Source organism: Melospiza georgiana, chromosome 15 (assembly GCF_028018845.1).
Source record: "Melospiza georgiana isolate bMelGeo1 chromosome 15, bMelGeo1.pri, whole genome shotgun sequence".
Classification (NCBI taxonomy): Eukaryota; Metazoa; Chordata; class Aves; order Passeriformes; family Passerellidae; genus Melospiza; species Melospiza georgiana.
The window spans coordinates 1,973,671-1,987,119 of NC_080444.1; the positions used below are offsets into that span (position 1 = coordinate 1,973,671).

General features: G+C 50.1%; 1 protein-coding gene across 1 annotated transcript in view; it reads left to right on the forward strand.

Moving 5' to 3' along the window:
• The first annotated feature begins 3,870 nt into the window (after positions 1-3,870).
• Positions 3,871-13,449, forward strand: part of UBTD2 (ubiquitin domain containing 2) — a 42,184-nt gene continuing 32,605 nt past the window's right edge. The window contains exon 1 of the mRNA XM_058035036.1: positions 3,871-3,945. Coding sequence (XP_057891019.1) covers positions 3,876-3,945 — 70 coding nt within the window. The 5' untranslated portion in view covers positions 3,871-3,875. The remainder of the gene's footprint in view (positions 3,946-13,449) is intronic.

Below are 13,449 nucleotides of genomic sequence, written 5' to 3' on the forward strand. Positions count from 1 at the left end.
CAGGAAGAGCCATGGGGAAATGAATCTGAAAATAGCAAATTGCTGAATCTCTTCAGAGCCTCTGAGAAGGAAAATGAGCAGTTGGACCCCAAGGTTCTTTCCTGCTCCTGCTTCCTGTGGGACCTTTGCTTGATAACCTCATCAGCCCTGTCTCCCTTCCCATCTGTCAAAAGCAGAAATCTGGGAAGACTTTCACTTCCAACGTGGAGACTTTGATAGTGCTGTCCTGAGCAGTACTGCTAAAAACCAAACTGTGGATGCCTGAGAGAGAAGTTTCGGTGCTGATGCAATTTGTCAGCATCTCATCCTTGTTCCCACACAGAGCTGAATCATCAGAGAACAGAGATTTGTCACTCTGGATCATCATGTGATGGCAGAGCCCACCACCACCACCACCACCACCACCACTGAGAGCAAACAGAGAGAGCCCAGCTGGGAGAAAAACTGGCCAAGTGCAGAAAATATTTCATTATATAGGATTATAGAGGGTTATAGAGGGAATAACTTGACAATCACAGAGCCATGGAATGGCTTGGGTTGGAAGGGGCTTTAAAGATCATCCAGTTCCAATCCCTTTGCCATGGCAGGGACAACTTCCACTGTCCCAGGTGCTCCCAGCCCTGTCCAGCCTGGCCTTGGGCACTGCCAGGGATCCAGGGGCAGCCACAGCTGCTCTGGGCACCTGTGCCAGGGCCTCACACCCTCACAATTTCTGCCCAATATCCCATCCATCCCTGCCCTCTGTTAATGTGAAACCATTCCCCCTTGTCCTGGCAATCCATCCCTTGGAAATTGTCTCTCTCCATCTTTCCTGCATCCCCTTCAGGCACTGTGAGGCCACAATTGTGTCACCCCAAAGCTTCTCCTGTCCAGGTGTGCAATCCCAGCTCCATTCCTCTGTTCCAACACAGTGCATGTGGATCTCCTCAGGGACTTTTACACAATCCCCCTCCCTCTGGTGCTCCCAGGACAGCACAGCCCAGCAGGGTTTGTGCCACAATAAAATCCTCCAGTTGTTGGCACTGTAGGGTTTGTGACCCCCCAAATAATCCCAACCACACAGGGCAGTGGTACCTCCATGGCACAGTGCATCCGTCACAGCCTTTAATTGTGAAAAGTCACTTTTGATGTTCAAAGTTTTCCATCCCACACACTGCAGGCAGTTAGCAAGTCATAAAGAGCAAGAATTAATTAATTAATCCTGGCCATATCCCCAAGAGATGTGCAGACAACACTGAGCTACTGACAGAAACACAGCAGCCAAGGTTACTGACTTGTCCAAGCCACAGTGGGTGCGGGAGCAGAGCTGAGATTGAGGTGCAGAAATTGATTGCAAAGCTCAGGGAAATTGATTTTGAGGAGGAATAACCTTCAAAATAAACAAACATTTAGAAAAAAATGTTTGTTTTTAATTCAGTACTTTGTTAGTACATCCTGATCCGTGGGCTCAGGGTGTAAATATTCGCTTTGGCCCACCCTGAGGGTTTGTATGCACACAAAAATGTACATATGATAAATATGTGCTCCATACAATGTGAGAGAGAACAACGAGGTGTCCAGCGAGAGTTCAGCCCCAAACAGGCAGAATAACAAGCTCTGCTGTGTTTTTCCAAGGCTCCACCAGCAGACTTTCCCACGCCAGCCCACAGCCCTGCAGCCACCCTGCTCTGGAACAGAGTCACGTTGGGTTCCACCAGCTTTGGGGTCTCACTGGGTACCAGATATCCCCCCAGTGTGCTTCCCCACAATCCACGATTCCCCGCAGAGGTATGTGCCCTGATGGTAAAATACTCACAGCAACACCTACTTCTAGGAAAATTTGCAACTGCCTTCCAAATTCCCTACAGTTTTGAATAAATAATATTGAATCCCTCCCCCTCAGCCTGACATATCTCAGGAATGGGATGCTCAGGGAGGTTTGGAGTGCCCACCCCTGGAGGTGTCACCTGGAGGTGGCACTCAGTGCTCTGGGCTGGGGACAAGGTGGGCATCGGGCACAGGTGGCACTCTGAGTGAGGTCTTGGAGCTCTTTTCCAACCTAACTGATTTTGTGATTCTGCAATATCTTTGATCATACAGTGGATATATGGGCAAACTCCTTCGTGGCCCTCAGATGAAATCTGAAAGCAAAACAACTGAGCTCTGTGGGGCTCCTTGATCTGGTTTAAATGTCTGCACAGACAAGGAGTTTTTGCTTTTGTTGTAATTAGTGGGCATGTGCTCAGACTCTAATCATTGTTCTTTAGGCTTTCTTAGCAGGCCTGACCTTCCCATTTGGACCCAATAAAGCAGATGAGCTCTGTGCCTTTTTGTTCTCAGATGACAAAGTGCTCGGCATTTGGCACTCAGCTTATCTCATCCGTTTGGGATTTTAATTATCAACACAAGAGCCTTCCCAAAGGCTGGCTGGGCTTTGGGCATGAAGATTATGTAGGGAAATTAATGGCAGAAAAACGCCTTTGTCCATCAGTTCTTTTCACTCTGGAGACTAGAAACTCTACAAACAGCTATGCTATTTTAATTCCAAAAAACACATTTGCAATGTCATCTCTATGGAGGAAAAATATGCTCAGCTTGAGTTTTGTTTTGTGCTGCTCTGTGTACAAGAACATGGAGCTGCCGTGTTTGCAGAACATGTGGGGAACCCAGAGCACAGTCTGTTAGCAGGCTTTATTTTTTGCACTGTCTGCTCCCATTTTTTCAGTGCTCTGACTTATTGCTGATTACTCCAAGGCGCTCCAGTGCATCTGATAGTGCAGGAACTGTAACTCCTCAATCCCAGGCTGGGATGGCTGCTGAAATGAGATAACCCAGCCAGGCATTGAGAGCACAAGAGTTGAACTTTTCTTCTCAGAGAACTGAAGGCTGCTTAGTCAGACTGACCAACAGCACTGAGTTTGCTTAGTTTTTATTTCAAGCTGGCAGTGTGATAACACAGGGGTGGGTGGCTGGGTAGTGGGGCAGGGATTTATCTGAGTGTGGCCTTTCTCTTCATGTGCAGAGAAAAATCACAGAACGGTTTGGGTTGAGAGGGACCTTATGGATCCTCTTGTTCCCTGGGCAGAGACACCTTTCAGTAGAGTGAGATGCTCAGAGCTCCATCCTTGAACACCTCGGCGATGGGGCAGAGCACAGCAGGGCACGGGGAGCCGCGGGCTGTACAGTGAGAGGGGAATAAACAGTGAGAGGGGAATAAACCCAGTGATCAGGGAATAAACACGGGGGAAAGGGAACAAACACGGCCTGGTACCCAGGGCCGCGGGACCCGCCCGGGCTGGGGGCTCGGGGCTGGCCCCGCATCCCGGTGCCGGTGCCGGGCTGGTCCCAAGGGCGGTATTGGGGCGGTCCCGATGTCGGTGTCGGTGTCGGGGCGGTCCCGATCCTGGTGCCAGGGTCGGTGTTGGTGCCGGTGCCGGGGCAGTCCCACGGGCCAGAAAAGGTCCCGGTGTCGGTGCCGGGGCGGTCCTGGTGTCGGCATCGATGTCGGGGCGATCCCAGTCACGGTGCCGGTCCCTGTGCCGGTACTGGGGCGGTCCCGTGGGCCAGAGGCGGTGCCGGTGCGGTCCCGGTGCCGGTGCGGTTCCGGTGCCGGTGCCATGCCAGGGCGGTCCCGCGGGCCGGAGGCCGTGCCGGTGCCGGTCTCGGTGCCGGTCGCGGTCCCGGTGCCGGCCCCAGTCCCGGTCCCAGTCCCGGCGCGGGTGCCGGGGCGGTCCCGGTGCCGGGGCGGTGCCAGGGCCGGGCGCAGGCCGCGCCCCGGGGGCGGCGTTGCGGAGCGGGGAGGCGGCTCCGGAGCCATCGCGCCTGCCCGGCCGGCGGCGGAGCTCGGTGCAGGGGAGGGGGGCGGGGGGCGGCTCGGCGGCGGGTCTGCGGGCCCCATGGGCGGGTGTGTGGGCTCCCACCACGACTCCTCGGGCAGCCTCAACGAGAACTCGGACGGCACCGGAGGTGAGCGCTGCGGGCCGGCCCGGGGGGCCCGCGGGGGGACCCCGGGGCGGGCGCTGCGGGCCGGGGCCTGCGGCGGGCGAGGGAGCCGCGTCCGGCCCCGGCCCGGATCGTGCCCCGGGCCATCCCCCGGCTTCTCTGCCTCGTTCGCCCGAAGTTTGCCGGGCCGGCGGCGCTCGGCGGGCGCTGCCCCGGGGCTCAGCCCCCGCCCCGCTCCGCGGCCCCGGCGTGCGGGGCTGTACCGGGGCTGTACCGGGGGATGGCCTGGGCTGTGCCCACCGGGGCCGCAGCGGGGGCTGTACCGGGGTTATACCGGGGCTATACCGGGCTGTGTCCACCGGGGGCTGTGCCGGGGGCTCCGGGGCCGGGCCATACCGGAGCGGTGTCGGGGCTGTCTCGGCGGGCAGTGCCGGGGGGCTCAGGGACGCGGCCCCTGCCGAAATAAAGCCCGGCTGGGGAAAGGCCCTGCCCGGGGCTCCCGAAGTTTGTTTTCCTCGGGCTCCCCTCCTTGCGGTGTGCGGGCAATGATTCCCCGGCTCGCTGAGATCCTGGCAGTGCTGCGGGGCCCGGGGTTGTTTTCCAGCCGGGAGAGGTGCCTGGCTCCAGCCCCAGCCGCCCGTGGGACCGGAGCGGCTGGAGATGCTGCATGGATGGATGGATGCATGGATGGATGCATGGACGGAGCAGCGTGGTCCCTGCGAGCGCAGCCCGACCTGGGCAGCAAAGCCAGCGTGCAAACGCTGCTGCAGTGTCAGCAGCCTTTCACCGGCGGGTTTCTCTCCAGCTAAATGCCTGAATGATTGCTTTTTCAACCCTCTCAGGTTTGTGGACCCCTGATGTTCTCCAGCTGAGCTGTATGTGTTTTATAGTCATTTAAAGTCAGCCTACCAACAGGACACTTATAGGTAGTCCTCGTGCATGCAGGGTCCACAGATTTCAGGAGGAGAATTGCTGATCTAGGTCTGTGTTTTTCCTTGTGTTTTACAGAATGTTATCTATCAGTCTGGTTTTTATTTCGGATGTCCCAGCTGATGGGTGTTCTTTCCATCAGTGCCTTTGCTGTCATTCTGTAATGTAAAAATACGCAGCACTTGGAGTTGTATCTGAACCAACCATCTGCTGGTTCATGCCAGATACAGAGTTCATGGAAACACCAGAATTCCAGCTGCTAGGAGCTGTGTGGGATTTCACAGAATTCAAGAATAATTGGGGTTGAGGACTCCAGTAGTTGGGGAGTGACCTCTGGAGATGATCCAGTCCAACCCCCCTACTGAGGCAGGGTCATCCGGAGCAGGTGACACAGGGACACATCCAGGTGGGTTTGGAATGTCTGCAGAGAGGGAGGCTCCACAACCTCCTGTGGATTTAATCACATCAGTGTCATTGAAAGGAATTTTATAGCTTTGAGTAGTGAGTCTTCCTTACTCTATTAGTAAAAAGAGAAGGAGTGTGTTACCTAAGATGCATCTGTACTGAGCACATTTACCAACCAGTGAAAACCTGCAGGTGTGCTGAGCAGATTGGACCAGTCAAAGGAACAGAACAGCAGGAATCATCACACAGCCCAAAATCTTGACCAAAAAATAGCATTAAAAGCTCCACTGGTGCTTGTCCTGAGATGTGCTTTGGTGTTATGAGGTGAGATCATGTCACAGAAATAGGCTGGGTTTAATTTCCTTGCTCTTATCTCACCTGTGATATCAAATGAATGAGATAGGAGAAGAACACGATCAGGCTTTGGGTGATATTGTAAAACAGATTCCACGCCCCAGAGCAGCGTGTGAGGTGGGCAGGCTCTGTGTCCCTGCCTGGTGCTCCCAGGGCATGGCACTCTGCTGCTCTGGGGTTAAATAACCCATTGTGCCTGCTGCATTACAACAGCAGCTGGGCTTTCAAGATGTAAGAGATGTGAAATTCGTGTCAGCTGGCTCGTGTTGATTCATGCTCTCAGGGTAATGTTCCTTAAGGTTGTCTCGCCAAAGTGAGAAGTGCTGAAATTTCACTTGAATTATGAGCTTCTTAGGACTGTCTTAAACAATCAGCTCCAGTGTGCAATAGCCTGTTTTGTAATGCTACAGATCTGTTCCTGCCTCAGCACAAGGAGGAAAGGGGGGGTAGGTTAAGCTGGGGGAAGCTCTGAGTATCTCCCCTAAATGTGACTCCCCAGGTGCCAAAGTCCAGCCCGTGCTGATTCCGAGCTTTACAAATTCTGCCAAGCCTCAAACCTGGCTTGCTCTCTCCAGGGAGCTTCTGTCTGGAGGCATCAGCCAGTGAAGCAGCTGAAGCAGAAGTGACCATGGTTTGGAGTTCAGACCTGTGCAGAGAGATGACTTTTTCCTGTTCCCCAGTGAGGCTCATTTCCTCCGGCTCGGGGGTTGTGACCTCGCCCGCTACATTTGCTTTCAGATCGCTGTCGGTGAGCGGGGCCAGAACGTTTCGAAATCCTGGGAAGGTGTTTTGGAACATGATGATTGTAGCTTGCCAGTGATGGACTTGTTTTGGAGAGGCTTTGTCTTTTCCCCAGAATGGAAAAGTTTCCTGGAGAATTGCGGGCGCCCAAGAGCTGGATCAGCCAGCAGCGGCTGTGTGCGATGCTTGCGAGAGCAGAGCCAGCTCTCGAGTCTGATTCATCCCGGTTTCAATTTATTCCAGGGCAGTGGGGAGTGGTAAAATCGTGCTCAATTGTGTTACTGGAGTTGAGAGGAGGATTTGTCACATCCCTGCATTCTCCTCAGTGTTTTTGTCCGTGGCCAGCACTTCCCGTTGCTCGTGTGCGGCTTGGCAGAGCTGACGGCATGTCCTGGCCACGTGTGCTGCTTTTGTCTCTTCCTGTGGGCATTTTTCAAGGTCAGGATGTGCCTGTGTGTGTCAGGAGAGCTGGTGTGGATCCTCAGGTGTGCCTGCATGTGTGAGATGGAGCTAATCAAAAGCCCAGCTTATTGCACAGCTCTGTTTGCAGTGACCGGAGCAGGAGGAGGCTGTTCCTCACCAAGAATTTAACAGATGCTGCTCTGCCCATCGGGCTGGAAATAAAATGGGCATTGCAGATTGGTACCAGCTGTTTCATTAGCACTGCTCTTTTTAGCAAGTTCTCATTTCACCAGGACATTGTTTGGCATAGGCAGGAAAAGTTGCTGCCTCGATGCTCGGTGTGTTAAAACCCAGCAGCACCAAACTGTCATGGGTGTCCTGGGTGGATTAATTGGGGAGTCATTAAAGGACATCATTAATGGGGTTATAGACACAGGTTTTCATCCCTTTAGCTCAGCTGTCTCCCACCCAACAGCCCAAGGTTTCAGGAGCTGAGCGCTGCATCCCTTCCAGCTGTGCCCTGCCAGAGGTGCCCGAGTTCTGCAGGACGGTGGGAGCAGGGAGGAATAACTGTTCTGCAGCCACTCCCCAGCTGTGTGACCTCTTCACTTGTGCTTCTGGCATTGCTTTGTGCTTGGAATGAACTGCTGGCAAACTCTGCCCTTGTGCCTGTACATCAGGTATGTTCAGTTGAGCAAAACCAGCGGAGCTGTGCCAGCTCCCACCCCACAGGCCAGTCCTTCTGGAGGGCTCCTCAATTTCTTTTTGAGAAGCAAAAGGAGGAACCTGTTCATTCTCTTGTGGCAGCTCTCGCCCCTCTCAGAAGCTGCATGTTATTTTGTCTGACGTGGTGAATTCAGCGAGACAGTGACTCGTGTGGGGTGAGGGAAAAGCAGGGAATCCAGTGGCTGGGAGCAGGAGTCATTCCAGATTAGGGATTTTGGCTGCAGCTGTCTGATTGCTGCTGAGCTCTCCTTGACACGATGCTCTCCTGCCTGCTGCAGTTCTTGTCACCCTTCCTCGGGAGCAAAGATGCTGATTCTGTTTGAAATTTGTCTTCTTTCCTGCTGCCCCCATCGCCCAGCAGTGAGAACAGGGCCAAGTGGAAATAAGGCTGCCAGAATGGGAGATTATTCCAACTCTCAATTCCTCCCGTGGAGTTTGATGCAGTGCTGGAGCTTCATTAACTCAGAGAAAGGCAAATATTGTGCTCCATCTCTGCTCTCAGCAACTGGACAACAGTTTCTTAAATATTTTCCTTGAGTGCTGTGCAGGGCTGCGTATCACATGGCTAATTGGAAGTCACAATAAGTGCTTTCATGGTGCTTCTCTGCAAGACTGACCAGGGGAATTTGCATATTAAGCAGTGAGATTTGTGGCTCACAATTGCACTGATACAGCCGGGCTCTGCTTGGCTGGCACGGGGGGTTAAACAAGCAGCTCATGACTGAGCACTTAAGAGCATTTGGTGCCTCCCTTTTGTGCTGGAGCACACAAAGAGTCTCCCAGAGGGATTTTTCAGTGGGTTGGAGCTGTTGGGTGCAGGCTGGGATGGTTTTTCACTGCCATCTGAAAGAGGCACCTCTGGATTTCAGGTAGTTCCTGCTGGTCTGGAATACAGAGCTGGCAGAAACATTCAGAAATCAGAGCTGGCTTTTGCTGTTAGGTCCTAATAGGGGGGTGTTTTGTATGGTTTGTTTTCATTTTGGATTTTTTTTTTTTAATGGAATAACCAAAAAGGCTTAGCATGACACTGAAATTTGCTCCAAATCCTTCCTGCTCCATGCCTGGGTGTATTTAAAGGATGTGTAGATGGAGCACTTGGGGATGTGGTTTAGAGGTGGCAGTGATGGGTTAATGATGATCCTAAAGGTCTTTTCCAACCTAAAGGAGTCTGATTTCCACAAGGGGTTTTATCATGGCTTTGGAATAAAACTAGCCTTTTATTATATTATCTACCTATTATATTATCTGTAGTATCTATTATAAGTCTTATTTCCCGAGGACTGGGCACCCACAGCCTCCTGGAGGTGATTATGGTCTGGGAATGGGTGCTGCCACCCCCTGATAATTCAGTCCCAGGTGTTCCTCTCCTGGCTGTCACTCTGCTGCTGTCACACCTTTCATTTGTCAAATACAGGACTCGGTTTTGTTTTCCAGGTGATAACAGGGGGCTCTCAGAAACCCAAATAAAGTGTTATTTTTGCTGTTAATAAGGGCTGGCAAACGAAGCTGTTTGGTTTCCTTTTTGGCTGGTTCCTCCATGTAATTGTTTGTTTGGCTTCTGGATGAAGTGATTTATTTTAATTTCTCTGTTTTGGATTGCAGTGTTGAAAACGACAACATCCTCCTTCACTGAATGTTAAATACAATAAATTGAACAGTCATTGTGCTTTGGAGACTTTTGATAAATGGAAAATATTATTAGTTGCCAGTTTGAATAAACTCTACAAAGCAGCCATGCACTCTCATTGCAGCAAGTAATGTGATAGCTATTATTTTTCATGTGAATGTTGAATAATATAATTTATGAGTCACAAATTATAATACAGTTGAAGCCTGAAATACAGATTTGCCTCGTGGTTAAGTTGCAAATTCCTGTGAGTCTTCTTGCAGGTACAAGGAAGGGTCAAGTTGGCCTTAATTGCTTTGATTGCCTTTAAAAAAGAAAGAATATAAAGATTTGGAAATTCATGAGCAAATGACCATGATTGAGAAGGGAATATAACTCCTCCTTATAATTTAGAGTGTGATGTAACAATCTTCATCTTCTTTTCTAGACAGACATTGTGTATAAATGTCTGATGCATTTTTAAATAAATTGTGCTGTCTGTGGAGGAATAACAAAGCTGGGATCAGTACCTGACTGTAGAATAAAACACTTTTCTTGCACTCTGAGGTTTTTAGTTAGTTTCATCTGCTGCTTCTGTATTGTCTGGCATTTTAGAGTTGACAAAACAGAAATGTGCAACTACTTAGGAAGTAAATGAACTTGTCAGTTTTGTTGGGGATTTTTTTAGATTTGGTTTGTTTTCTTGTTTTTTAAGAAAACAAAAAGGTTTCCCCTCCCATGGGGGCTGTGTCTGCAGTGTAATTCAGTGTTTCAGACTGAGTTATCCACAGCAGAAAAGGTGATGGATACAAAGCCTCCTGCATCCCAAAGCAGCAGGAATGCTGGTGGCACTGAGTGTGGAAAACACCTCCAGCACAGGATGGCAGCTGATACTGCCCTGTTGGACCTGTGTGCAGGGAAATCCTCTCTTGTGGTTTATTTAAGGTTCAGCTGGAACCTGAATTTTGCATTTGCTGCCTTGTGCTGGCCCTGGCACACTCAGATTTAATGCAATGAGAGCTGGACAAAGGATGGGGCACAGCAAAACTGCAGGAAGTGGTTTTGTTCTGATCCCCGTTGTAGGATTAGATTAAAAACTGTCTCAAATGCTGAATGAGGCCTTCTTAGACTACCTTAAATATTTAAAATACCATCAGTCTCATCCTGAGGCACCCCAGCCCTGGGAAATGCAAGGGCACTGCAGGTTCTGCACGTAATAAATGCAGGAGCAATTATTGGATGCTATCAATTTGCAGGAGCTGCTCCACAGCCACTTGACCTCTCAGGCCTGATGGAAAACATTTGGAAATTGTCCTTCCCAAAGCAGAAACGCTGCTGGGGATGTGGATTAGAGCAGTTTTAGCAGCTCCTCCCTCCAGCCTTTTCTCAGTGTCCGTTTCCCTGCCCATCTCCCCCTCTCCTCAGTGGAGAGGATTTTAAAAGGAAAATTCAAAGCCCTGCTTGAAAGCCATTTGTGGGAGGAGATGGGCACAGCTCTGAAGCACTGAATTTTTTTTTTTTTTTTTTTTTTTTTTTTTTTTTTTTTTTTTTTGCTTCTGGAGGATTTCAGATGTGCTGGAGGATTTTCTGTGTGTCTATCTGTCTGTGTGTGTGTATGAAGACATCCTTGTGCTGCTGATGAGGTGGAAGGGAGGGGATTTGGGGAGTTTCTGCATGATCTGTCATGTGGTTTTTTCCCCCCACATTCTCAACCATGAAAGCAGAGGCACTTCACAAACGGGAGTGGAAAATGCTTCAGTAGTTTGCAGCAAGAACAGGTAGTGCCCAGGGGGAAAAGATTAGAGGGTAAAATGGGAAAATGTGTCACACAGAGCATGGTGGCTCTGCACATGTTTAACAGGGAAAGTTTACTCTTAAAACATATATATTCAGTCTAGAATTACCACCACTTTTCTAGAAATAAATTACTTTTCATCCCCTGAAATGATAAACATTTTATAGCTCGTAACAGCTTCCCGTTTATAATAATGTATAATAAATGTGGCAACTATAAATAATTCTCTTAGTTCAGACAACAGATTCTGGAGGGAGGCATTTTTCACCTGCTCCCAGAGGAGCTGTGTGCTCTTTGAGAGCACTCCCAGGCCTGAAATGGCATCGGAAGCAGAGCACAGCACTTTGGGATTGGAAGCTTGTTACCTTTCTATTTTTAAAATCCAGTCATGGAGCTGCAGCTCTGCTCCCATGCTGTGATGAAGGGCACTGTGGATTCAGCAGAAGAATCTCTCCGTGGCATTTACTTTGTTGCTTTATTTCCCTGCCACAGAGCTCTCATCTCCTGTGATTCCTGCCTGCCTGGGTAAATACAGACTCTGGAAAAGAGCACCTACAGAACAGCACAGGCTACCTGCAGCTGCCAAATGCCATTTTCTCCTCTCTGCCAATTGTTTTGGGGGTTTTTTTTGGGAGCACCTGAGCCTGCAGCAGAGCATCAGCAAGCGCAGGATAAAGGCTGGCTGGAGAATTTAAGGGAAAATTGTTAATTCCCCTGCACTGGCTGCACAAAGCATTTCCTGCAGAAGCTGTCACCGAGCCCTGCCTGTGTCACACGTGCTGGATTTGTGCCTTCACAGTGGGTCTGGGTGTGTTTTTCTCCCTCTCAGGTGCACGCAGAGGCTGGCTGTGTCAAAAGAGTGTCTTTAATGCAGAATATTGAGCTTTTAAATGCTCCTGATGCATTGCACTGCCTCCCTGACCCTCAGAGGAGACAAGCCCTGAGTATGAAGGGGACACCCAAATCTTGGAACGCACAAATGTATTTTAGATGGTTTTTTAGTGCAGGTACAAAATCCCATTCCTACCTAGCATGGCTGTGGCTGCTCCCAGCTTGTTACCCCTCCCCAGGGTGAGAAGACAGGGGAAGGAGCAGTTGGGAAGTGTTTTGGGAAGCACATTTTGGAAAACATGATGGTCACCCAAAGATTGGGTGGGTGAATTCCCACGTGGGATAAATTTGGTGGCAGTGATGCCTTGAGAATGCTGAGCTGGAACAGAGAGCAGACAGAGCTACAGAATAAAGCAGGGATTTATGGAAAGGATCTCCTCCATGGATGCACCTTGGGCAGCACCAGAGCCCAGCCAGGGCTGCACCCAAGATGAACCAAAATGGCCCCAAAATGCACGGCCGGGCACGGGGTCTCTCCCTGGGATCAGTTCTGCTCCGTTTGCATATTGGGGTTAATTGTCCAATTCCAGCTGGATGGAGCCCCATCCTTCTTCTTTTTCTCTTGTTTGTGCTCCTGGGCTGAGATTTGGATCATTTGTCCTTGGTGCCCAGCTGGAGCAGGAATTGTTTTGTGTCCCTGCTCCGTGCACAGAGCTCAGCATCCCCTGATGTGAACCCAGACCCACACACTAAAGCAGAGCAGGATCTGCTGCTGATGCCTCCGGTTTGAGCTTTTCTGTTTTTCAGAGTCAAACAAGCTCAGCTGAGCACTCCAGTGCTTCCCACTTCCAAGGAGCAGCATTCCCAGATCTGCCACTGCCCCATGGCAGAGGCTGAGCCAAAATCCCCCTTTCCCTGGGCATTCCCATCCTCCCCGTGCCTGGAGTGACCAAACCTGCTCTGGAAACTGGGAAATCGCAGCTCCCAGCTGAGCAGGAGCACTGGGAGGGCTGAAGGAGAGGAAAGCTGTCACTGAGCTATTTAAACTTTATTTTTTTGAGGGTTAGATTTCACTCATGAGTTGCATGTTGATGACTTGGCTCGGTGAAGCACGTAGCAGACTGATTTTTTTTTTTTTTTTTTTTGTGATTTTTTTCTGCTCTGTGCCCACATAAGTTCGTTAAAAGCACATGGGTTGCTATAAATATGAGCGCTTTTAGAACAAAAATACCTTCTGTGAAGTGCTGATCAATATTGGATATTATCCTGAGACAGGTTGAAATGCTCATTTGAGATGAGTTCTCACTCTTTTGTGTGTTTTTCACATCCACAGTTCTCCATTGTGTGTTTATCCAGATCTAAAAGTAGTTCTGGTGCCAAAAAAGCTCGAGTTTCAACAGAAAACCACATGATTATTGCTTGACTGAAGTCACACACTTCCAGTCACTCACAGATGGGATGGCCCCACGTGGATGTTACAGCAAAATCCCATTTTTTGCTGCCTTCGTGCATCCCAACAAATCACATTCCTTGTTTGTATCCAGGGCTCTCCTTTTAATACAGCACTAAAATAGCTCCAAAAATCCTCCAGGCATGGGTTTGGCTTTATCTGAAACTCCTGGAAAATAGAGCAGGGAATACAAGATTTTAGTCTGGCAGCTGGGAATAAAAAAGGAGCAGCAGCATTGTCAGATTGTTGTGGTTTGGTGTTACAAGGCAGCACCAGAATGAAAATCCC